General features: G+C 49.9%; 6 protein-coding genes across 6 annotated transcripts; 2 read left to right on the top strand and 4 right to left on the bottom strand.

Annotated features, from left to right (window-relative positions):
- Nucleotides 1–31: 31 nt before the first annotated feature.
- On the bottom strand, nt 32–2,407 carry PFICI_09616 (uncharacterized protein; the record flags this gene model as incomplete). Its single annotated transcript, XM_007838197.1, has 10 exons — nt 32–102; nt 153–258; nt 315–537; nt 601–723; nt 780–910; nt 976–1,366; nt 1,421–1,541; nt 1,604–1,701; nt 1,873–2,083; nt 2,161–2,407. The coding sequence occupies 10 exons, from the start codon at nt 2,405–2,407 to the stop codon at nt 32–34; spliced, it is 1,722 nt and encodes a 573-aa protein (XP_007836388.1).
- Nucleotides 2,408–3,239: 832 nt separating this feature from the next.
- On the bottom strand, nt 3,240–4,896 carry PFICI_09615 (uncharacterized protein; the record flags this gene model as incomplete). The annotated part of the gene is made up of 4 exons (XM_007838196.1): nt 3,240–3,648; nt 3,714–4,285; nt 4,339–4,496; nt 4,551–4,896. The coding sequence occupies 4 exons, from the start codon at nt 4,894–4,896 to the stop codon at nt 3,240–3,242; spliced, it is 1,485 nt and encodes a 494-aa protein (XP_007836387.1).
- Nucleotides 4,897–5,618: 722 nt separating this feature from the next.
- PFICI_09614 (uncharacterized protein) lies at nt 5,619–8,058 on the top strand (the record flags this gene model as incomplete). The annotated part of the gene is made up of 12 exons (XM_007838195.1): nt 5,619–5,810; nt 5,873–5,928; nt 5,991–6,082; nt 6,165–6,184; nt 6,280–6,358; nt 6,423–6,640; nt 6,700–6,873; nt 6,930–7,036; nt 7,087–7,206; nt 7,269–7,405; nt 7,474–7,653; nt 7,715–8,058. The coding sequence occupies 12 exons, from the start codon at nt 5,619–5,621 to the stop codon at nt 8,056–8,058; spliced, it is 1,719 nt and encodes a 572-aa protein (XP_007836386.1).
- A 30-nt stretch (nt 8,059–8,088) lies between these two features.
- On the bottom strand, nt 8,089–8,450 carry PFICI_09613 (uncharacterized protein; the record flags this gene model as incomplete). The annotated part of the gene is made up of 2 exons (XM_007838194.1): nt 8,089–8,268; nt 8,328–8,450. The coding sequence occupies 2 exons, from the start codon at nt 8,448–8,450 to the stop codon at nt 8,089–8,091; spliced, it is 303 nt and encodes a 100-aa protein (XP_007836385.1).
- Nucleotides 8,451–12,752: 4,302 nt separating this feature from the next.
- PFICI_09612 (uncharacterized protein) lies at nt 12,753–17,223 on the top strand (the record flags this gene model as incomplete). The annotated part of the gene is made up of 3 exons (XM_007838193.1): nt 12,753–13,048; nt 13,197–16,545; nt 16,606–17,223. 3 exons carry the CDS (start codon nt 12,753–12,755, stop codon nt 17,221–17,223), a joined length of 4,263 nt encoding a protein of 1,420 aa, XP_007836384.1.
- Nucleotides 17,224–18,821: 1,598 nt separating this feature from the next.
- On the bottom strand, nt 18,822–20,771 carry PFICI_09611 (uncharacterized protein; the record flags this gene model as incomplete). The annotated part of the gene is made up of 2 exons (XM_007838192.1): nt 18,822–20,301; nt 20,374–20,771. 2 exons carry the CDS (start codon nt 20,769–20,771, stop codon nt 18,822–18,824), a joined length of 1,878 nt encoding a protein of 625 aa, XP_007836383.1.
- Between the last annotated feature and the right edge of the window lie 4,333 nt (nt 20,772–25,104).

The raw sequence follows: 25,104 nt of genomic DNA, 5'->3' as shown, positions 1-25,104 counted from the left end.
TTAGATGCACCATCAAAAAGATATTGGCGCCTTAGGACAAGCGCTTGTTTCTCAAAGTCAAGGCGGCACAGAGTGCAAGGATAGAACAGCCCAGAGACACACCTGTTCCCCGAATCAGGAGCAGCACACTCGAGTTGATCGTGAATACTTACTGTAGCCCCATCGCAGTCCATCAACATAGGCACTTGTCACTGCGGCTGCGACTTGTCCACGTAATTTGTAGATGTATTCAACATTTCCGGCGGCCTTTGATATGATCTATTCAAAGACAAGATTTCAGAATAATGCAACAAATGACATGGGACTTAACTTACATCAAGTCTTTCTGCGACTTCAAGACCCAAGTTGACAAGGTTCTTGTCGAGGTGCTTTTGCATTACCTCCAGCATCAACGCGCTCGTGGCGGCAACGCCAGTGATCATTCCTACCGACACGGACAGGAATAGACCCGAGACTACGACGGCCTTATGCGACGGATCCACGATTGCGTTGATAGCTACAAAAACTGCCGTGTTTCCCATACCAGCGCCCAGACCACTAACGCGATTCAGCCAAAAGTATTCATCACGAGAGACGATGTCGTAAGAAGTCATCACTCACCCAAGGATGATGTAAAGGGATTCCCACCAATTGGTGTCACCCAGCCACCGTAAGATGAGCAACGTGTAAGATATCGTCCCAGCAGCCGAAGCCAGAATCATGGGCATCTTGTAGCGCCCAGTGCTAGACGCCAATAGTCTTAGTATATCGAAGCAGTAAACATCGGTTGACTGACGCACCGTTTAATGATACGACCGGTCAGTAGGCCTCCGATGGCATTACCAAAGACAGCTGGGAACAAGTGAGCACCAGCAACAGTGTTGGAGACCTTCTGGGTGACTTGAAAGTACAACGGTACGGCAAAAACGAGCTGGAAGCAAAATGAGAAGTCCCTTCGTGATAATGCGACGAGCCATCAAATTTGACACGACTTACAGAAGTTTGAGCTGCAGCTAGCAGGCCAATGACGAGGTAGCACGCGAGTATCTCTCTGTTCCTCAGCATCCGGATGGGGAAGACAGGGTTGGGTGCTAGCCAAGCCTCATTTGCAACGAAAACTCCTAAAAGGAGCACACCTATCCCCAATAGAACAAATATGAAGGGGTGCTGCCATGGGATCTTGACTCCTCCCAGCTCAAGTGGCAGCATCAGCACCAGGATTGAGAGGCCAAGCAAGAGAGTGCCGGCAAGATCGACGCGTATGAACAAGCTAGCCTGCCTGTGGCCTCTCTGTCCCTCTAGTGTTGATGTCCGTCGGGTGTTGGGTATGGCTATAATACAAGAGACGATTGCTATGATGAACATGGGAGCCTGGCCGAGGAATGACCTAAGCCCCATCATTAGTCGGACTTTTAGTCATGATATCTCGGAGGAAGCGTACCATCGCCACCCAACCTGATCTGTGAGAAACCCTCCAACGGGACCACCCAGGCTTCTACCGGTCGTGCTAATAATGTTCATATATCCGTGCCAGGTGGCCACCTCTCGGAGGGGGATAAGATCTGTCACCATGAAAGTCAGAACAGAACAAATGTATAGATTTACCATATCACTCTGGGCTCACCTGTAATCAAAACCAGGCCTATGCTAGCCATGCCGGAACCACCAGAGCCAGAGATGGCACGACCAAGAATTACTTGCCACATGGATTTAGCCAATCCTCTGATATGCCTTTTGTTAGCTAATCACGTTTGTCTATTTTCACTCTCTCATTTTTTCCTCATTTTTTTTTTTGAAAGTTCTTGTAGCGGAATTGGATCTGACTTGCATTGTGGTCCTGAATAAAGGATAAGCAAATTGTATCCGGAACATTGTGGGTGGTGTAGATCTTACAAGCCTGCAGCAAAGAGCGCATAGCAAAATACAAGAAGCCATTTGCGGCCATAGATGTCGCTCAGCTTTGCATAGAGTGTCTGAGTAGCAACTCCAGACAACAAGTAGCTGATGAAAATCCAGCTAGACTGGTCCAGTGCATGAAACTCTGAGGCTATCCGAGGATGGGTGGCCAACACTATTGAACCGTCAAGGTTGGAGGTGAAGAGTCCTGATTGTAAGTATGAGTAATTCCCTGCGCCGAGCAAAGAAATTTGTTTTTTTTTTGGTGGGGTGGACATTCCTTACCAATCGCCAACACCGCGATGACTTGGACAAGCGACGTTGTGTTGAGCGCCGGCTTGGCCTGCTGGTTGGCTGCAATGCTGGCTGCTGCATTTTCGGCATCGGGTTCGCCAAGTACAACAGCAATATTTGACTCTGCATCTGAAGAATCGGCTTCGGCGCTAGAGCTAGAGGCTGAGATATTTTGTGCTGAACGAATGCTCGAGGACGAACTCAAGAGCGGGGTTTGCTCGTCGCGTTGTTCTGACATTGGGAATATTTGTTAACGACCACGTAGCCTGGCGAGGTTACGATGCTTTCTCTCTATGGGTGATAGTTTCAATGAGTTGTATGATTTGGAACAAATTTTAGCCAAGAAGAACAGAACCCATTTCATTTGGTTCAAAAACATAATTCCGCGCCGTTATGGTTTAAGTCACTGTGAAAATGGGCAGAATGCGACATAAGCGGCTGTGAACATGATGCATGTTGGCAGGGATCGGAACATCGTCGCCCAATAGGAAGTTGCCCGAAATGAATATGTAGGATCACATATCGGATCAGAATTGATGAACCAGCAGAAGGAGCAGAATTACATATATATATATTTACTCCCAGCAAAACATTGATAGGTAGTAGTTAGCCAGCCATACGTGCAACTTTTTCATTTTGATTAATCGCAAGTAAACTCAGAACAATATGTTTAATCTTTTGATGCTGAGTCTGCCTTCATTCCCACTGATGCCAGTTTGCATCGAAGGTATTCACCTTCTGGCTATCATCAAAACGAGGCCCTTCTGCGTCTAGCAAAAAGCCCATCTCGCACCTGTCAAAGACAATGTTCCTTGCTCTCTCTGCGTAGAATGTATCAAACCTTGGCGACAAAGCATCTCTGAGTGTATCTACACTACCTGCAGGATGCAAAGCTTTCCATGGGCGCCGGCATGTCTCTGACTTGCAGTTCTTTAATACAAATAGCAAAGTATCCAGCCTGGAGACAACTTTCTCCAAAGGCTCGCCCAACAGGGTCGAAGGCGCCTTCTTTTGGGGATCGAGCAGGTTGCGCATTTGGCCTGGGTCGGACTGCGGCTTGTTAGCGTTGTTTACTGGATTCGGGGAATGAGCCCTTGACATGCCTTCAGATCATAGAGTTCGTGGTCGTTGTTGCACCAGACCTGGTAGTGTAGATCATAGTCCTTGCTAATGACCCTCAAAGCCTTGTAGGTGTTGTTCAAATACAATCTCTGCCATCCATCGAAGAGCTTCCCCTCGTTGGAGGCAAAACCCCAGTGCTCTACATTGACATGCTCGTGCCGGCTTTGACCAGCTTCCTGGAGGGCTTCTTCTGTCAGGGGTATGGCGAGGCCGTCGAAATCATCCCTCAGGGGAGCTCCGGCAATCTTGAGTAATGTCGGCGCAAAATCAGTATGTGTAGTCACAATATCAGCCACCGAGTCCTTGGGCACCCCTGGTCCACGAATGACCATTGGGATATTGATATCTTCCTCGAAACTATCAAGGGTCAGTGGGGTTGGCTGATTTTCTCTTTTTCTTTCTCAATAAGAACGTGAACAAACCTGCATTGCTTGGCCGGTTGAAGCCGATGCTGGCCAATGTGATAGCCATTATCTGTAGAGTAGATAATGTAGGTGTTATCCAATATACCATGGGCGTCGAGTCGCTTAACAATGTCATCGACCAGGGCGTCAACACTCTGCAGCGCGCGGAGTCGCTGTCTGTAGTAGTGGTCGTTGTAGGCAACATTCTCGTCGGTCTGTTTTGGCAATGTCTTGATCCAACTTGCGCCAGAGGGTTCATCGGGATTGAAGTTCTCGGTTCGGGGAACCTTGACGTCTTTGAAGAGCCCTTCATATTTGGCTTCCGGCTCGGGCACGGAGAAGACCACGTCGCGTATATCCGTGTGTTTCCCCTCAGCAAAACTCGGAGCCCAAATGTTTGCGTGTGGGGCTACAGGAGCTACGCCGAGGAAGAATGGTTTTTGCCCTGTAGCAGCTTCGTCAAGCAAGCCCAAGGCCTTTTCAGTCAGGACTTCCACGCTGTGTCTACCTTCGTAGCTCACGGGTGGATCGTGGTTGCGCTGGTATGTGCTGTTCTTGTACCAGTACGTAAACGGATCGAGGAGGAAATCCTAAATAGCCTGAGCAATAGAACCCTGGGCGGTTGATTGTTGGGGAGACGTACTGATGCTGTCCATCCAGCAGCGTGTGGAGAATCATAGTTTCCAACTGCATGAGCGTTGAAAAGTTTCCCCGTGTAGAATGTGTTATAACCTGCTTGTTGTAGCCATACCGGAAGATACTTGTCATTCAGGCCTTGGCTGAGAAACTTGGGATATCCACCTAGGTGGCTCTTAGTCATGGTGGCCGACACAGTAACAGGCTATTTCAACTGACCATATGGCGGGGACACATTGGTCACATTTGTGTTGTGTGCAGCTTTGCCAGTCCAGAGCGTCACGCGTGAAGGACAGCAGAGAGCAGTGGTGCAGTAGTGTCGTTTGTAGAAAGTTCCATGGGCGATGAGATGCTTCTGTACGTATGGCATATACTCCAAAGATCCCATGTGTAGGTCTTGGTCGTCGGTCAGGATAAAGACGATGTTTGGCCGGGACTTGGGCTGCTCGGGGCGTCGCTCAGGACCCAACATGGGAACCTGGCCGGCAGGTTCGAAATCCGGAGCTCCATTGGCCCAAGCGGCGCTCAGAAGAGCCAGTTGCACAAATTGTACCACGAGCTTCATCCTGATCGCAGCATAAGTCTATGATGTGATATGGATAAGGCTTAATTTGAGGCTGAAATGACTAGTTGTTTGCGTTGGCGGCGTTGATGAGAGTCTGAGGCGCAGTGCCGTGAATTGGGATACTTTTGGGCCAGGGATTCGACTGCCGCATTCAGCAACCCACCCCGTTCCTGCATGAGGAGGCAAAACTGACAAGACGGGCAAAGAGACCGAAAATGGATGAGCTCATAGAATAAGCCTATTGCGTGCTTAATAGAAGGACATGATGATTGCCAGTGTTGCAGATGGACGTTCCAGTCCATCAACTTGATGACATGCACATCAACTGACCAAATGGTGCAGATGCGATGCTCCCCCCCTCCGGTATAGATAGTGTGGTGACACGGCCAATAAAGTCGGCGGCGTGATCATCAACCCGCCGCACGGCTGAGTTGAACCCCGCATCTGCAGAGTCTGAAAAAGGCAGTTGTTGAGTAGGCGAAAACGTTGGACCACTGCCCCGGATTTCGAAGTGTGAAAACTGCATGAGCCGCTACTGATCCCATTGGTGGCCTGGATTGCTGCTCTGTGTGCGTTATGGCCGGGCCGACAGAGGGTGTCTGTCGCGTCGATGAAAATAAAAATGATAAAAAGATGCCAGAAGATCTCAAGGGCTGTAAGGATACAAGGCTTGAGACTAACACGAAATTGAACTTCACACGAGCGAGAGACAGCCTAGCAAAATGGCGACCGTTGTCCCGGATCAGATCGCGGCCGACAAGGTCATGTCCAAGGATGACGCCGAGTACGCTATAGATGAGAAGAGTGACACTTTTCGACCTTCGGCACCCCTAGGGAAACCTATTGACGAGAAGAAATTCTGGTTTCAAAGAACCAAGAAGAACTCATATGATCCGCATGCCATAGCTACCTTGGTAGGGAAATCCGTGAAAAGAACATGACCGACCTGTTTATCCAGCTAATCACTTCTACCCAGCCAAGCGTATTTGATGTTCCCGAGATTGCAGCACAGTATAAACCTCGAGATGACTGGTGAGACAGACCAAAAAGCCCCATGGTAGTACCCAGTGTACATGGATGCTCATGAATGATAGGGAGAACATTGGTCGCTTTGACCCTTCGGCGCGATGGACCTGGGGAGAAGAGTTCAAACTCATCCGAAAGATGGACTTTCGCATCATGAGCTGTCAGTCGCTTCCTCCTTGGGAAAATGCCGCCCGTATCTACGCACTGTCCTAAATACACACTGCTAATGGCTCGTCGTCTAGGGTGTATGGTGATGTTTATGGTGAGCATGAACCCGTTTGAAGAAACAATTATCTTTTCTCTTCCGTCTCTGCCCCTCTGAGTAATTTGTAGAGGATGCTAAAGGACGAAAACAAGGCAATGGAACTCGACCGGGCCAACCTGGCACAAGCCTTGTCTGATACGTTCTTGGAGGACCTGGGTTTCGATACGAATGGTAAATCTTTTCTGAGAATGACACTGAATCTCCGTCAATGAAACCAAAGGCTGATGGAATCCAGTTTATAATCTCGGGAACACCGTCTTTGCAGTCTGCTTCTTGTCGGGAGAATTCCCGTCGCAGCTTCTGAACAAATGGCTTGGACCCGATCGATGGATCCCGACACAGATCATTCTCTTCTCCATTGTGTGCGCTTCTCAGTTTTCGCTCAACTCAAAGGCGTCTTTCCTGGCATGCAGAGCCTTCCTAGGGTTCTTACAGGGAGGATTCATTCCAGAAGTACATCATAGAATCTTTGGCACGCTTGAACAGAGGGCTGGCGCTGACCTGCGAATCAGATTGTGTTGTACCTCTCGTACTGGTACAAACACCACGAGTTGACCTTGAGACTCAGTTTCTTCTGGACAGGCATGTTCATTGCTGATATACTGGCTGCCATCATTGCGTATGGTTTACTTCATATGCGCGGGGTGCAGGGCTATTCAGGGTGGAGGTGGCTATTTCTGATCGAGGTCAGATTAAACGACTGGCGAACGCAAGAGCATGAGCATCACTGACAATCGTCTAGGGATTAATCACGGGGACTGTCGGCATCACCTCGTACCTACTGATCCCCCCAGGCCCTACACAAACGGCAAGCTGGTTCCGTGGCAAGCACGGTTGGTTCACAGAACGGTACGTTCCCCCAGATTACCGAGACTTGGCCCAACTGACGCTTCAGAAAGCGAGGAGACCATTATGGTTAACCGCCTGATACGAGACGATCCAGGAAAGGGAACCATGCACAACCGACAGCCAGTCACTCTATCACTGATCTGGATGAGTCTAAAGGACCATGATCTTTGGTTGGTGTCGTGATGCCTCGCGAAAATTAAATTGACGACGCAGCTAATACAGACAATCTCAGGCCATTGTACATTATCGGCATGTGCTTCAACATTCCTACACTGACTCCAACACAATATCTCATTCCGTCGCTACGTGCGCTCGGGTTTACCACTTTCGAGTCCAACCTTTTGACTATTCCCTACCTGGTTGTCAAGAGTAAGTTACAATACGTGCTCCTGGTTGCAATGCACCGAGTCCACGCAACCTGGCTAACCTTTGACCAGTTTTCCTCATGCTTGGACTGGCCACACTTGCAGAAGTGACCGGTCAGCTTGCTGCCACCGCTTCACTGCTGCAATTTTGGTCTTTGCCTTTCCTCATCTACCTTCGAGTTGTCGATACTACCAAGGTATCCAAGTGGCTGACCTGGGGCATGACGAGCTTGCTTTTGGCTGCACCTTTGGGTCTGTGAAATTGTATTCTGTTGATGCCGAAGTATATCTTTCTTCTGACTGTCGCTTGCAGGCCATCCCGTTCAAGTCGGCTGGGTATCTCGAAATGCGAGTACTGTTCGTTCGCGAACTGTTGGTGCGGCACTCTACAATATGTTCTTGCACGCTGGTGTCATCACCTCGTCGAATGTATACCGGGCCGATGATGCACCGCTCTACCGCCGTGGAAACAGTATACTCATTGGCATCGCCTGTCTCAACATTGTCTTGTACGGTCTTGCAAAGCTGTACTATGTCCGACGCAACCGCTTGCGAGATGGAAAGTGGCAGGCCATGACTCCAGAGGAGAAACTAGTTTATCTGTCCGAGTCAAAGGACTTGGGGAACAAAAAGCTCGACTTCAGATTTGCTTCTTAGTTGCGAGAAGGGTAGGTTGGGTCGCCGACTTCACATGCGGCGCAAGTTGGACATTTGTTGGTATACGATAGTGTCCTGGCGGTGCGTCTGATCAAATGCAACAATCATGGCTTTCGCATATGACAAGGCCGCAATAACCACCATGACGTGCATAATCTGGTGGCTAGCACCAAGGAGATCGAAGCGACGAGGGCAATACGCTTCGGGGAACTGTTCTACATTAGCTATTATTGAATCCAACGGGCACACCACCGCCATCGATGAATTACCTTGAGAGCATAGGCGATAACGCCTACTCCATTGAAAAGCGCTGTCGTACCGATCCATGTGAGGCCAATCCTCGTGCTCTGTTCTGAAAGACCATACAGCCAAAGGCCATGGATGATGGGCATCAGGAAAGAGCCCAGACCAAATGATCCAAAGAGAACTGCCCTCACATGTCCCAGATGAGGTCCCCCAACGGAGGGATGGAAAGTTGCTAATAAACACAGGCCGGCAAGTATTGTCGTCGTTACCATGTATATCATCTGCATATACTCTCGAGATGGGAATGAATAATAGACTAGGGGAAAGGTCGATCCCCACATGAGCAGGATGATTCCACAATAGTCCAGCTTGATTCCCAGTGCGTACGACTCCCTACTAAGATGCATAAAGGTGTGGAATCTGTGGATTGCAGTCAGACTTGGCAAATGCCCCCCCAACCGAGACGATGGAGATGGAGATACTTGCATAGTAGAAAGGGAGAAGCAGATTGCGACCCCGGTTAGATATATGCTGCAAACTAGAATGTCGCTAGTTGTGGCTACCTCTACCCGTGAAGGGATGCCAGTGCTGAAGATCAGATAAGGCAGTGACAGAAAAAGCAAAGCCCCAGTCATGTGAGAATGGATATTGACTGCGGTGATATTAGCAAGTGATTTGCGTCTGATGTGTAGATCAGATATCCATCGTATCGTACCCGACTCATTGTGCAGGTAGGTCCAACTGCGAAGACAAGCCAAAAGCGACCCTGGAACTTGCCTTGCCTGGTGTCAGTGTTTGATTTGTAATGGCATGAAGCAATATGGTTAGACTTACCTATAGCCTGTTTGTAGGTGTTCACTGCCTCGTCTATGTAGGCAATGTTAGACGATTGTCCACAGCTAAGTAGACTGCAGTGGCGGATGGGCATACTCACTGACGCCAGTTCGCTGAGAATAATGTCAGTGTCTTGAATGCCAGTGTATATCCTGTATTTATACACCATTGACTTACACAACTCTGAATATTCGAGCAGACCTTGCGATTTGGGCTCGCGGGTCAAGTTTGTCGTGACACTAGGACCTGTTGATGCATGATGATGACCAGAGCGGCTGCGAGTACGAGTAAAATCCAGGTAGGTGACAGCAGTCAATGCGTGGGAACCAGAAGATGAAGAGACTCGTTGCGACGATCTACTCATTTTTAACTCAATTGGCCATGCACAAAATGTTTATACAAGGTCGAGGTCCACGAGGCTCGCTTTGTAGACTTGTGAAAGCAGCAGGAAAGACGAAAGCAACGAAACGTCGCCCAACCGATGTGGTGTGACATATTCTCTCGTCCTCATGGCGGCCGCTCTTGTGTACCTTGGATCCGCCAAAGTTTACGCATCGGGCAAGATGCAGAATTGCGCACTGATCCGCAGATCCGAGGATGGTCAAACGTCAAAACATGGCCCCTTGTTGACCGTTGGGTCTCAGTGCTAACCCAGGAAGTAAAGCGAGACAGAAACCCCCGGGGAAATCCACCACGCGTTGACATTACAAAGGGCATGTTTCGTTGAGCATGAAAACTGCTTCCGTTAATCGCCCAGAACCTACTACTAACAGAGTTAAGATATTCAGCGTGCATCAACAAACATGCTGCGCGACTAGTATATGAACAGTCAACAGCCTCGGCCAGAGTCACGATCTTAACACACACACAAATAGCTGCCACAAAATGCGCCTTGACCGTTGACCACAGTGGATTATTTTAGTATATATTCCGTAGTGGTGCCCACATGGGAGTCAAGTATGCAGCAACACAATCTTCCCAGCCACCTTCAGGCTGTGCGGGGCCATGACAGTCAATCAGCACATACATATTACCCTCTCTGATCGCACCGGGCCGTGTTGCACGAGATGTTCCCAGATCGGAGTCGAGACGGGAGAGATATCACAAGCTACGGGCTCGGTAACGGTCGTAATCCACCTGTAGTCAATAATCAAAACTGCATATGTTGCGTCCACATGTAGTCTTGCATGTGCGGGAGCAGCCCGTTCGAACAAGACTAACCTTTGGTGGGTCTAGTGTAGTGTACAGACAGGCGGCGGCATTGAATCTAGTCGACGGAATTGGTACGTGCTGCATTGAATCTGGGAGTCTTGATCACTGTGTTCCGATGATGCCGATGTGATGTTGATTTAACAAGTTACTCGTTTTAGTATCATGCATGAGTGCTCGACAAATTGGGATGGTTTATTAGAGTGACAAGACTGTTTGTTTGTTTGCAGCTTTGGGTAGTGCGTATTTTACTTTGGCAGTTTGGTAGTATTGCGCGGAATTCTAAAGTGCCGCCGCAATGGGGGGTTCCGAATCTTGGCCACGTCTTTTTCATCGCTTCCCCCTCCAGGCCTGAGATCGAGTTTGGAGCCATGCGAGGCATTCCACTGATACCAGTAAGCAATTTCATATCGGGCCTTAGCCAGGTTGTGGCTATACATGGTCACAATGACATATTATTATTTGTCTGCGCATCCTACAATGATCCTACAATTTTTTCTTCTTCGCATTATCATGATTTTTTTTTTTTTTTTTTTTACTTCCCCGTCCCAGTGTGCTTCCTCCGACATTCCTCCATAATCCCTGGCCTATTGGAGAAGCCCGCTGAAGGGCTGGCTTAAATAGCTAACCTAGGTGATGTAAGTAAAAACTAATACGAACTGCTAAATACATACCTGCCTGACCTTTACATAAGCCAGTCACTTGATGGGATCCCAAAAATAGCTCATAGAGTAAGACGGCACTTGCTCGAGTCAGGATCCAACTCTACACTTGTTACTGGCAACATGATTATCCAAAGAGCTGCAAGGCAGGTGTGGTCACTGGCGGGTAGAGGGTGTGCCGAGTAAGTGGAAGCCCTCGCTCACGACCTTTGTAACATGACATAGTTTGGCTGGATTGACAGGGCTTCGCTGCGTTTCTATTGCTCCACTGTGGTGTATGGAAACGTTGCGCGTCTTCAAGACATGGAGTACAACTAAAATACTAAGCTCTGCTACAGAGAGAGCATAGCCACATCGTGTCCATGACTACATACCTGGGTATTCATGAGGTTGTTTAAAGGAATCAGTAGCGTGTGATGAGCTCTGCTTTGTCCAGAAATAGTCGTCGTCTTGTTGTTTTCTACAACCACTACTGCTGGCCTGTACTTTGCGTGTAGTAGTCTACTAACACTAACTGATGGCGACAAGTTCACCGCGGCCGCAAGTGGTCAAATGATACACTATCAACACCGGTAGACGTGTCCCGTTGCGCCGGCTGAAGATCTTGGACCCCTGGCACAGACAGGTGGACGAGTGTCGAGCGATTCCCAAGACTTTACACAGTAGGATCCAGGCCCGGAATGAATGCCAAAAGGTGTCATTGGACTCGTCGTGCTTCAAAGTACACGGGTTAGGAGGCAGGGAGGGTGGCCTAGAACAAGGTTTCGGCCCCATTGATGAAGCGCTCGGAACATGGCTGAGGCCCTGGAATCCGGAAAGCCTGTCCAAGCTTGCCAAGAAGGGCCAAAGACGTTGCCCCCCCTCCACCTTTTGCCCTGCGCCTACTACCTAGTGTACATACTATGTAGTAGAGCAGTGGAAGCAATGACGACGGCCGCTGGCGAGGGGGGCTTTTGGCCAACATGGAGGCAAAGGAAGCTTAAATTTCTAACAACCCCTGCTGCATTTTCTTCAACTCAATGTACTTACTCCACACGTGTGTGCGTGTAGTGTAGAAGGGCAGGCAGCAGCTATGCCCGAGTTCAGGTAATGTAGTGCGTAGTGATTCAGTGAACATGTGTGTGTGATGTAAGTGAGGGGATAGGCAATTCTCTGCCATTGTTGTTTGTGTATTCGATCAAATGTGGCGACACCACAACTAGGGAATGGATTCAGTTGAAAGATTCGATTCCAAAATTATTATTCCCGCTTGGTCTACTGTACTTTATTTCCTCCGCCCACTTCATTTACTGCCGCTTTGCTACTGCATACCACCACTATTGCAACTTTACTTGCCTTACTACTTTCATCGAAAAGACACGCTCTACATACCTAGCTAGGTTTCCCCGTCCTAGATCAGCTTCCCCGGCACCTCTCAAGCCACCAAAAGCTGAATATCAGCTACTTGCGAACAAAGCCAGCCAGCCAGCCAGCCAGCCAGCCAGCTAGCTACAATAGCTCAGCCATTATGTTTCTCATCTTCTGCTCGCGCTTCTGTTAATCTCTCAGCTCCCGCTTGCTACTTCTCTTCTTCATGGCCTTGCTCCCCCGACATTCTTTACATGTCTATGCTATACTTGCCGCCTGCTCCAGCGGGATTGACCACTCCTAGCTGCCATGAGTCCCTACACTTCATCTGCTCATAGATATTGTCTACCTGAGCTAGGCCACTAGAGGACTGCCGTCACGCGGCACTCATTCATCATGGACAGCCACTCTGCACCAGACCCTTCTGCCTCATCGCAGAACGAGCAAAGCCACCCAAGATTCAAGCTCACACAGATCAAGACGCACTCTACCGCTGCCGTCTTCACCCCTGGTCACAAGCACAAGTCTAGTGTCGCGACGGCAAGCATCGACGAGCCGCGCTTCGATATACAACATTATCGCTCGTGGGCCCGGAAACAGAGGAATAGGGCCCGTTACAACATTTGGTCCAGGCTCGATAATGCCTTCAATGCTTGGTACCAGAAATGGATTATCGAGACGTTGCTAAGGCAGTAAGTTGCTCTCTCCCTCTACTCGACTATTGCAGGCTACGAACCTCCTAATGACATAGGTCAACATCTTATGTATATTGGCCTACACATATATTCCCCCACCCCAATTCATTCGCTTGGATGCCTTGTATCTGACCCTTGCATGTAGATATCCCCTTCCACCGAGCAATGATGGGCGTCATGTCCCCTTGGAATTTGGTCGTGTGCGAACAACACCATTGACAGATGAGCGTACTGGAAACAAAAAGCCATACGTCTCAAACTTCATTAGATCCACTCGTTATACACTATGGAGCTTTCTGCCGAAACAACTTTACTTCCAGTTCAGCAAGCTGGCAAATTTTTACTTTCTCATCATTGCCATTCTTCAGCTCATCCCTGGCTTGAGTACCGTGGGAAGTTACACCACTATGGCTACATTAATTCCGTTTGTTGCCATCAGCATGGCAAAGGAAGGGTGGGACGATTACAGGAGGTATAAACTCGACAAGAAGGAGAATCGTAGCCACGTCTTGGTCCTCGACCCCGAGAGGACTGTTACTGACGCAAAGGTGGCCAAATTAGCCACCACCATGGAGTCTCGAGCAGACGCAGAAGTGGCTGAATTGGATGACTTGTCCTCCGACGAGAACCTATGGTCGCATATTCAATGGCAGAACCTTCGAGTCGGCGACATTGTACGCCTCCGCCGCGACGAGAGTGTGCCTGCTGATATTGTCCTGTTGCATGCCTCCGGCCCATCGGGGATTGCTTATATCGAGACCATGGCTCTAGATGGCGAGACTAACCTCAAGAGCAAGGTGGCCTGCGCCCTGCTCGCCAAACGATATCATGACCTCGGCAACCTTCGACGTTGCACGGCTGAAGTCGTGTCAGAGGATCCAAATCTCGACCTATACAACTACGAGGGCCGCGTTACCCTGAATGGAGAAACAATGCCCCTCACCCTCAACGAGGTTGTCTATCGAGGTTCCGTCCTGCGAAACACGACGCACGCCACTGGTCTTGTCATCAATACCGGAGAAGAGTGCAAAATCCGCATGAATGCTAACAAGGAGATCCACGCCAAGTCGCCGGCGATGCAACGAAAAATTAACCACATTGTTTTATTCTTGGTTGCCTTTGTCGCATTTCTCTCCGTGGGGCTCACGACAGCAAACGCGATTTGGAAACATCACTACTTACATAATGGCTGGTATATTACCTCGGTCTCGGTGAAAGAGATACTGATTGGCTATATCATCATGTTCAACACTCTCGTCCCGATATCGCTGATTGTCAGTCTCGAAGTCATCAAGCTTGGTCAGCTACTGCTTCTTCAGGACGTCGAAATGTACGACGCCGAGACGAATACTCCCATGATTGCCAATACGACTACCATCTTGGAGGACCTTGGCCAGGTCGGCTACGTCTTCTCGGATAAGACCGGCACCCTTACCGAGAACAAGATGCGATTTCGAAAGTTGAGCGTGGCTGGTAGTGCATTCTTACATGACCTTGATGTCAGGCGTGAAGAGGCGGAAAAGCAAAAGCGAGCTGCAACTTGGAAGGGCAAAGGCAAAACCAGAAATATGGACTCTGCGTCTACCTCCCACCCGAGCCACACCGAGGCAACGAAGACACCGCTAATCGAGCATGAGACGAGCGGTCCGAGGCGCTCTTCGAGCATCGCTTGGGCTTCTACCGGCCGCCCCGCCCACGCGCAGCCTGACGTAAACACGGAAAGTCTTCTGCATTACATTTACCAAAAGCCGAACACGGCGTTTTCCAGAAAGGCTCGCCATTTCCTCCTCTGCATAGCTCTTTGCCACACCTGTCTTCCAGAGGTGAGGGGCGACGGCCAGATCGAGTTTCAAGCAGCCTCTCCTGACGAGCTAGCTTTGATCCAAGCAGCACAAGAACTTGGCTATTTGCTCATTGACCGACCCTCCCAGGCTGTGATACTCCAGATTAAGCAAGGCAACGATGGTCCTTTGTCCACCGAAAGATACGAGGTCCTTGATGTAGTTGAGTTCAGCAGCAAGCGCAAGCGCATGTCAATGGTGCTTCGTATGCCGGATGGGCGCATATGCGTCATTTGCAAGGGAGCGGACAGTGTGGTCCTGCCCCGTCTCAAGCTGGCTCATCTAGCGATGCAGAAAATCTCAGACATCAGCCGCAAGGCAACTTTGAGAAAGAGCGTCGAGGCCTCTCGAGCGCTTCAGAGGAAGAGCATGCAGCAACAGCGCAGCATTGACATTGTCAGAGCCGCTTCTGCAAAACAGCATCACTACAGAGGAGTCAATGCGCCGAACCGAGCCTCTCTGGTGAGTGGCGAGGTTGCCCATTGGCTTGATGAGAGGGAGAATGAAGACCTAGACGACCAAGGACACGGAGAAGCATACACTAGTCCAGTGGTGATGTCTCCTGTCTTTTCTGGTGCTGACGGTGAATTGGAGGGACTGGTAGACGAGTCTATTGCCTGCTCGGATAGTGCCATTTTTGATCGTTGTTTCCAGCACATCGACGATTTTGCATCCGAGGGACTCCGCACCCTGCTTTACGCCTATCGCCATATATCCCAAGAGGACTACGCCTCGTGGCGGAAGACGTACCAAGCCGCAACAACAAGCCTGGTAGATCGGCAGAAGCGCATAGAAGAGGCCGGCGATTTGCTAGAGCAGGACTTTGAGCTCGCCGGGGCAACAGCCATTGAGGATAAACTCCAGGCCGGAGTTCCAGAAACCATCGACAAACTGCGAAGAGCAAACGTCAAGGTCTGGATGTTGACCGGCGACAAGCGCGAAACCGCCATCAACATCGCACATTCTGCTAGAATCTGCAAAGCCTTTTCAGAGGTCTACGTGCTTGATGCAACAAAGGGAGAATTGCAGGAGACCATGGCTTCGACGCTTGTTGAGGTTGCCCGTGGCATGATTGCGCACTCTGTTGTCGTCATTGATGGCCACACGCTCAGCGTTGTTCAAGAAGATGTGACGCTAAGGGCAATGTTCGTCGATCTGGCAGTCAGATCGGACTCAGTCATATGCTGTCGTGCATCGCCCTCCCAAAAGGCACACCTGGTCAAATCTGTTCGGGACGCTGTGCCTAATTCAGTCACACTCGCCATAGGCGATGGCGCCAACGACATTGCCATGATCCAAGCATCGCACGTTGGCATTGGCATATCCGGTCGAGAGGGTCTACAGGCGGCCCGTACGTCTGATTATTCAATCGCGCAGTTTAGATTCTTGCAACGATTGCTCTTTGTTCACGGGAGATGGAATTACCTCAGAACAGGAAAATACGTCCTGGCAACCTTTTGGAAAGAAATGTTCTTTTTCTTGGCTCAAGCACAATTCCAACGCTGGAATGGGTACACGGGCACATCACTTTACGAAAGCACTGGCCTTGCCGTGTTCAACTCGCTTTTCACATCGCTCTGTGTCATTATTCCAGGCATCTTTGAGAAAGATCTCGAGGCATCGACGTTGCTCGCTGTCCCAGAACTATACACCGTAAGTCGAGGGATCCTTGAATCTGCTTGAGCCCGGATAAAAACTAACTTATCTTTATAGTACGGCCAAAATAATGAAGCATTCAAGTATACAAAGTACGCAGGATGGACGACCATGGCCATTCTACAAAGTCTCATAATGTACACAATCGTGCACTACTTGTACGGTTCGCACGCTACCGACCTCTTTGCTATTGGCCAGCTTGTTTTCACCGTTGCCGTAGTGTTCATCAACACCAAACTATTCATACTCGAAATGCACAGCAAAACCATCATCCCGCTCATCGGGTGGCTTCTCATGGTCGGTGCCTGGTTTTTATGGAACATATCGATGGCTGTCTCGGGAATAGCACACAAGAACCAGCAAATTCAATTTCCCGTAAACAACAACTTCACCAAAGGCTTTGGGGCACAAGCGCTCTGGTGGGTCACATGTATACTTACCTTGGCGGCCTTGACCGTTTTCGAGCTCTGTGTGTGCGCTCTGAGGCGTGTCTACTTTCCTAAAGACCAGGATCTGTGGCAGGAAATCGAACATTTGGGCGCAGGCAAGGTTTTGGAGGAACATGCTGCTGCAACCGACATTGAAAGAGGCGAGCATCAAGGCGCCGCCATCACATCTGGTTTGGGGGGCGAGGCCTTGGGGAAGATTGACAGCGGCGGGACGGTCGAGCCTTAGACAGTAGCAGAAGACGATGATCAAGACCATGACTTTTGCCTCCGTTATTTTATGACACTGCTTGAAATGAAACATGGACCAAGATTTGCGACTTATTACCCGGTAGCATCGCTTTCTGGCACCGTCTTGCTTTTCCTACATCACAACAATTTCAACCGCAATCTTGGAGCTGCTAACGTATTGCCCTGCTCCTAGGGATTATGAGGGAAGACTTTTGTAAGGAAATAAGCATATGTGCAAAAGGGAAAGAAGGATGAAAAGTACCTAGGCAATCACATTTGGACATTTCCTTGCAGACAGACAGCGGGAGAAAAAGCCAAGCTGGGAAGCAGCTCGTGTGCCGTCCAAAAGCTCAAGATGCGGCTGACAAGCTTCAACCCATGCTAGAGAGGGAGCAGACGTGAGCCTGTAGGGATGAATTTGTGGGCTGAGCAAAATAAAACGTAATCAGGACAGGCAATGATTTCAGGAAACCAGCCCGCCGTCCCGCCGTACTAGGAAAGAAATCCAGAAGAACAGGAACACATTAGTCAATTACGATAATATTGGTTTCACGGTACCTTGCCCTATCAATGATTCACTAAACCATTGAGCCCATAGACTGTATTCATATGGTCATATACGAAGCCAAGAAGCTGAATTTTAGTTTAATGATTCTTTTATTTTTTCCCCATATTATAACCCGAGCCGTGAAGTCGTGATAAGAAAAACACAGCTGACAAATCTCTCTTGAACTGCTGAAAGTCTAAGTGTTAACATGATGAGTGATCTAGGCTTCCGCCATAGACATCACACATGCCAGACACAAGGGCTATCAGGTGTTCACCACTATTTCCGGATCCTGAAGCGCCAAAGCGCACTTTATCGCAGGCTGCCTGTCCATCATTTCCAACGGACTGTCCTGCTCACCAGAGCTGGCTTCAAAAGTGGAAACCTGGCCCCGTGCCCCCCCTTCCTTCGGCCTCATCCACTAAAATTATTAACCAGAAAACCCAAGCCTCCTGGGCTTTCCACCAAGTTCATCTATTTTGTTGCTTCCTGCAGCCGAGAAATAAAACAAATATTGCCCTGTTTCATAATGCGAAATAAAAGGAGACAACAAGACAACAGAATTCAAGAACAGTTGCCGGAAACATACAGATTCGAGTATCGCGGGGATGATACGCAAATGGAGCGTAAGACAATTCACAGTATTATCGCTTGTGTTGCTGCCGCGAGACATGGAGAAAAAACAAAACATCGCCTCAAATTGAGAGTTCAACCACTCTCGGGGACAAAATAGAGTAACATGGGGGATTGCCCAGAAACGTACAATCGCTGTGCCAGACGCAATGTCGAAAGCCAATATAAGGTATCGTCATGCAAAATCCCATGGCTGGTGGAGTTGATGAAGGTGGCGAGAACTGAATAAACGAGGCTCATCCGCCGGAGGGGGTAGTTCGGAGTTGGAGTGTAACAGTAAGGAGACAGTGCCACCAAAAGCAAAGAGGTATATATTGCCAAAACGCCAATCGAGCGAACATCAATGGTATCGAACCCAAAGCCAAGTACGTGTGTAATGACATGACCAACTCAGCCATCCCTTTGTAAGCATCTTCTTATTGTTGGTGGTGCATGCTCTCAGGTGTGCTGACATGGTCCATCCCGTCAAATTGCACCAGCTGGTTCATGTCCAAGTCAGCTTGGTTCGAGTCGACATAAGCCGGCGAGTGAGGGTGCATAGGCAGATTGATGGTATGCTTCGAGTACATCTCATTCAAGCTGTGTCCGTCTTCTGAAACAGCAGACTCGCCCATGGGGTAGATGTCAGCAGACGCACTGCGCATCATGCCCATCGGAGGAGATTGCTCAACAATGGCAGGATCACCATGTGTAAAGGGCAGAGGTGACACGGATTGAGGGATCATGCTCTGTGGTTGCACCATTGGCGACAAGAAGGTGCTACTGTAGGGGGTGTTGTAGCTTGATGCTGGGAGTGGCGTGTGCTCTGGTGCCTGCGAGAAGTAGTTTGAATTGGTCGAGTACTCGGAAGGCGCGCTCGTGGCAGCTGACAAGGGATATGGTCGCAAATCCATGCCGTAGCCAGCCTGAGTATCGATTCGGAGACCCGGTCCTACGGGGCTAAGCTGATGAGGGTGCTGAGGCACCGGCGCGAACACATTGGGGCTATGCGGTTGGGGCTGGCTTTCTCCAGGGTGCTGAATGAAGAATGATGGCATCGGGTTCTGGAAGAGCGAGAAGTCAACCGGGGCGGGGACGGAGCGGCTGCGTTGGCGCTTGTGGCCGGGACCGCGCATGCTCGCATGAGCGGGGCTGATTCCCCATTGCGATTCCTGAAACATGCCCACATGAGGCTGAGCAAAGTTCGGCTGAGACGACGGACGATTGGTTGGCGAAACGGGTGCCGACATGGACAAGGCGTGGTGGGTCTGGTCGAGGAAGGGACTCGGGTTGTGGCGATTCATGAACGATTCCAACGACACGAGCTTTGCCAGCTGGCCACTGAGGACCTTAGGTGTACCGCCCAAGTGGTGAATGAAGCACTGGGTAGCTTGCTGGTCCTCGGTGAAATCGCCGCACTGGAAGAAGCCGTTGGAGTTGGGAGAAGAGTCCATGAAAAAGTTTGGCGGCCGATTCAACTCAATGACGATGCCGGCAGGCTTGCTCGGGTCGCCTTCGGGGTTGTCAAGGTAAATGTTCTTGATGGCGCTGAAATGATACTCAATTTTGTACCCGGCCTGGTCGTTGTTGATGTAGTACGTCATGGTGCACTTCTCGGGTGAGTAGAAAATTATTAGATCCATCGTGTTCTGTCCAACACGAGTCCATTTGCCGATGGTCAAAGAACGGCAAGTAAGATGGTGGATGAGAACTTTGCCCTGGCCGCCTTGATCGCCGCCCAGCATCATTGACGTGCCATAAGGAATCAGACCGGTCCGTCCCAAAAAGGCGCCACCCATGGCCTTGCCAGACTCCATTGCCTGCATGGCGAGATACGCTCTCATCGACTCGGGTATCGAGTCAATGTCCTCGCCTGTTTCCAGGCTCTTCTTGGCCAATAGCTTTATCTTGGCGCGTCTGTTTGGTCAAAATGTTAATCATGCAAACATAAACCAAATATCAAAACACGCATGCGGGGACGTTACTCACCTGTTCTGGAACCAGATCTGAACAGACCTTTCGGTCATGTTGATCTCCTCCGCGATCCTCTCTCTGACATTGGCAGTGGGGGTTGGGTTCTTGTTGAACTCTATCTCCAAGGTTGTCAACTGGTCTTGAGTGGCACGCTGTCGCTTCTGGTTCTTCTGCTGCTGAGTCAAAGTGCTCTTCCGAGGGGGTCTTCGCGACTGTGAAGATGTCGACGATGAATGCGGCTTTGAGCCCGAGTTGGAAGCAGCCGAGGATGTTGGCGAGGGCGACTGGCTTGCCTTGAGGGCAATGGATGCGCTCGTGGGCGCTGGAGTGGACAGCATGTCCAACGGCGAATGGATATGATCCGCAGCATTTGGTGCAACGGAACCTGACGGTTCCATCTTGATCGCGTCCATGGTGCGATGTCGTTTGTATATGTCTGCTTCTCTTTCTTTTGTCTTCTCTTAGAGGGATATAAAATTATCCCTGTCCAATCGTGAAATATAAAAAGGAGTGTCTGGATTGGTTTCTATTGATTGCACTTTTAGGGAGCTGAGACGCGCTTTAGTGATTGATAGCCGTGGATTCAAACACACGCGTGAGCTTGGCCTGATACAGCAGACAGACTCAGAGGCTCGAAGCTTGTAAACTTTTTTTTCTCGAAGGAGTGTCGTCCTAGTCCAAGTGTAGATGTAGTAAATGGAAAAGGAGGTATTCTGTTTCTTTGGTATCGTGAAGAGCGAGGGACCGTGCAATAAGTGTAGATGGATGGGGCAAGCGAGGCCTAAGGAACGAAATGGACCCGGAAAGGAGTGACGAGGTCCGTACTGGCAGGAATAGCAGAAAAAAATAAGTGAGCGTGTGGTAGAAGCAAGGAAAAACGGAGAGGGAAAAAAAAAGAGGAGAGGAATTATCGATTGAACGATAAGACCAACGACGATGAACACGATGGATGAATTCAGGTAGTGAAGGGGGAAAAGGGAAAGGAGGAGAGAGGGAAGGGGTGCGGCACATACTAAAAAACCCGAGCGGGTCTCTTGAGTGGGTTTGGGTTCAGGTTCCTGGATTCTGTGTGGGAAGGTGTCTCTACAATACCTAGGTACGCTACTGGCTGGCTGGCACAACTGGCCTGGGACTGGGCAGACAGACTAGGTAGGGGGGGGGGGAAGAAAGGAAAAGGGACCCCAACCAAGCCAACCAACCAGGCAATGGATGGCCGGCCATGCTCACGATGTACATGTAGCGCTCACTGGTGGAGAGACTGAGAAAGCAGCCCATAGAGGTCAGCACTGAGCCGCGCTTGGTGCAGCAGGGTCTGGTGTTTCTCAAAGGGGGGGCCAGAGACAGCACTGGGGGGAAAAGAAGGGAGGATTTCTGTTCGTCTGACTGGCTGGCATGCTGGCACGCACCACTCCAATCCATCCGTCGTCCATTCATCCATAGTACCTACATGATGTACCTGCATACATGTTCGTGGACGCACACAGGCAGTTAGGGAGAGGAAAAAAAAAAAAAAAACCCTACACGGCCCCCGTGTGTCTTGTCTTGCCTTGACACTCACCATCGAGGTTATGACTATATAGCCCGCCAATCCGACCTTTTAATTGCCGTGGATGGACGTGAAGTCGAATACTCGCAAAATGGCTAACAGACAGACATTCTGGCCTCGCAACCTCTCCTGCATAGCTTAGGAGAGTCGTTCTAGACAGACAAGCCAAGAGAGTGAGGCAATGGCACACAGCATACAGAACAGCTGCGGGGGGGCAAGCAATTGATTGGTCTCCTGTTTGCACCCTGGTCAAGTTGAGGGACATCTTCAGGTACCTGCATCAATGGGTACACTAGGTATGGACAGTGAGGCAGACAAGCCGAAGAGTGATGTTGTACTGTGCTCCCTCCTTCTGTCGCTTCTGCAACGCACTGCGCATAGTTTGTCCGCGGGTAAGGGTCTTCCCAATTTGGAATAAGGGTACAGCATAACCAGACTCTGCTGAACCCATCTGGATACATGAGCTAGACACTGTCCAACGCTCTACTGTGTACATAGTAAGCCCCCAGTGCCCCTGATGGCTCAAGGCGGGCAGAAGGGTGCGTAGTACAGCACTGGTACTGTGAAAGAGCGACAGGGTGTTTCCATTTCTGGTACAGCGGATTCGCAAGTGTTTTTTTTTTGTCGGATTCGATCGCTGGCCGCGGGTGGTGGACCGTGGGACAAGAGCAAGAAGGGATCAAGAGGGGAGCAAGCCAGAGAAGGGAGGGAAAAAAAAAAAGCAGAGGGGATCCTGGTCTGACCCAGCAAAACCCATCATTCGACGCCGTGAAACTGACGGCAGTCGGGGGATCTGCGATAACTACACCTACCTGAGGCCCAGAGCAGCACACTACCTTGAGGGCGGCGACTCTTGGCGGACTGATTGCGAGCATAGTGCGTAGTAGATGACTAATATTTGATGTTGGCCTAACTATTAGAGGACCACGTTCTGGCTCGAATAGTCGAGTAGTAGTTGCATATCCCATTGTATGGACGAGGAGAGTTTCGAGGCGTTGATGCGTTGAGAGAAAGCCAAACAACTCCCAGGGCACGGGAACGGACGAGAGAATTGACGGACCCAGGAACGAGCATGTCCAGCGATTGGGGATCCAGCCAAGGAACCAGGAGCGAGGAGCGACGGCAGAGCTAGCTGGGTAGGTACACTACGCTAACAGAGCAAGCGGATGACAGCCTCTAGCGCAGGGGCACGACGCGCCCCATGTTTCCTGCAAGTGCGTAGCCTCGCTTGTTCGGGTGTAGCGTCCCCTCGGTGCCAGGAACTGGCCTGCTGCTAGACGCTTCCCTAGCGTTACTGCTAGTACTGGATGCAACGGGTTGCAACCCCTGACACTTGTCCAACTTGGGAAGCCCCAAGACAGTGCGAGCCTGAGCGAGCCTGGGCCTGGCTTGGCCTCTTTTCCCTTTTTCTTCTTTTTCTTCTTCTCTTGTTCCTCTTTTTACTGTTTCTATCTCGTCCTCATCCTTCTCCCCTACCTAGGTAAGTACAGAGTACAACTCTTTGCCCAACTACGTACTATGTACTACTTACCCCCGGCGTTCAACTGACAACCTTTCTTTGCACCACATGACTGACTTACTGCTGGGTAGGGGAGCATGGGGAGGCACCGAGGATTAGGCATTGGCAGATGGATCCCGGTCCATTCAATCCTGATGGGACCTTCCGACATAGAAAAGAGTAGCATAGAAGTGTGCACGATCGTCGACTGGGCTTGATAACTGCATACCTACCAGTACGCACTCCCTGCGTAATGCACCCACCCTCTGCTGTACCATAGCCCATACGGAATACACAGTAGGTATCAAGGGCCACCATGAAGCCAGCACTGAGGCAGATAGGCAAATAGCACTTATGTATGCGTCGAACCTTCACTTGAGCTTTCTGTCAATATACCCACGATCATATGACTACTATATTTTGTCGAGGATACGTTTACTCCAGATTGCGTTATTATTCACTGCTAAGTATAGTTCCATGTGTGCCGTTGCCATCCCACGTATTGTGTGAAATGTATAAAGGACATACATACAGTAACGTATACTGCGCCTATTCTTTGACGCAGAGATCTTGCCTTTTGGATATACCAGGACAAAATGGAGGTACCTACACTAGGTAAATACCTACCTACCTGTAGGTAATGCTGGTATCTAGTATCTACAGTAGGAGCCCTGGAGGAGGGAACCGTTTCTGCTAGCGCTTTGCGCTAGAATGTATGGTACGATTTTCAGAGCCTCATACCGCCTTTCCATCATGATCAGAGGGAGCCCTATCCATGCGGGGATCGCCATGTAACATTCTGCGATTCTACCTTAGTCACACAGGCGTCAGGGCCCTTGCGCTTTTACGTTGTCTATCATCGTACAGTAGATGTTGTATGCGATCGACCACATAACAAGGAATTATACCTGCTAATCAGCGAAAGACACCCGCAGTATGCAGTTCCGGCAGTACTATGTACGTACTTTCTTTTTTCTTTTCTTTTTCGCTCTGCCATGCGTCTTGAATGATTGGTGGTGAGATCTACCCAACCAGACAGCGGCTGGTTGATAAAAGGATAACTGCACTTGCTGGCTTGCCGATGTTGACCGCGGACCAGCGGGGCTTCGCAGTCATGCACCGTTGGAAGAGGAACATGGATGGGCGGGCATCATCGATTGCGCCAGAGCAGACATGCATACCTACTCCAAAAAAAAAAAGCCATTTATCTATCTCACACGAGTGTGCTGCTTGCTCCCTACGTTTGCTAGGAAACCCATTCACACAAACAGAGGACACGGTTTGTTAGCTCGTTTGAGCCTGGGGTATAGAATAGTCGTACCGTGGCCCCTGGCATGGCCGGCTCGGTATCTTAAAGTATGCAAGGTTGGCGGGCTGTAAAGTGAAAAAGTCCAGAGAAGTTTCCTACAGGACAACATGCCGAGACACCGTCCAGCACAGATGTCGTAATTCGCACCACCTAGCTGTCTCTGTCGCGTTGCAAACCCCCTTGCAGAACCAGCGATGCGGCTGTATCTCCAAGCTGGGTGTTTGCTATCAGAGTAGGAAGTACTACATCGAGGTAGGAACTTGTCTGGCATTAGTGAAGATAAGCTCAGAAAACGGTAAAGGCTCCTCATATCTTTTTTTAGGAGCCGGCGCTCGGTTGCTCAGAACCATCGGCAAAATGTTTGATTGATGGCCAGGTGGCAGATGTGCAATC

This window comes from Pestalotiopsis fici (assembly GCF_000516985.1).
Source record: "Pestalotiopsis fici W106-1 unplaced genomic scaffold PFICI_Scf_6, whole genome shotgun sequence".
Classification (NCBI taxonomy): domain Eukaryota; kingdom Fungi; phylum Ascomycota; class Sordariomycetes; order Amphisphaeriales; family Sporocadaceae; genus Pestalotiopsis; species Pestalotiopsis fici.
The sequence above is the reverse complement of the archived record's forward strand: the minus strand, read 5'-3'. Positions and strand labels throughout refer to the sequence as shown.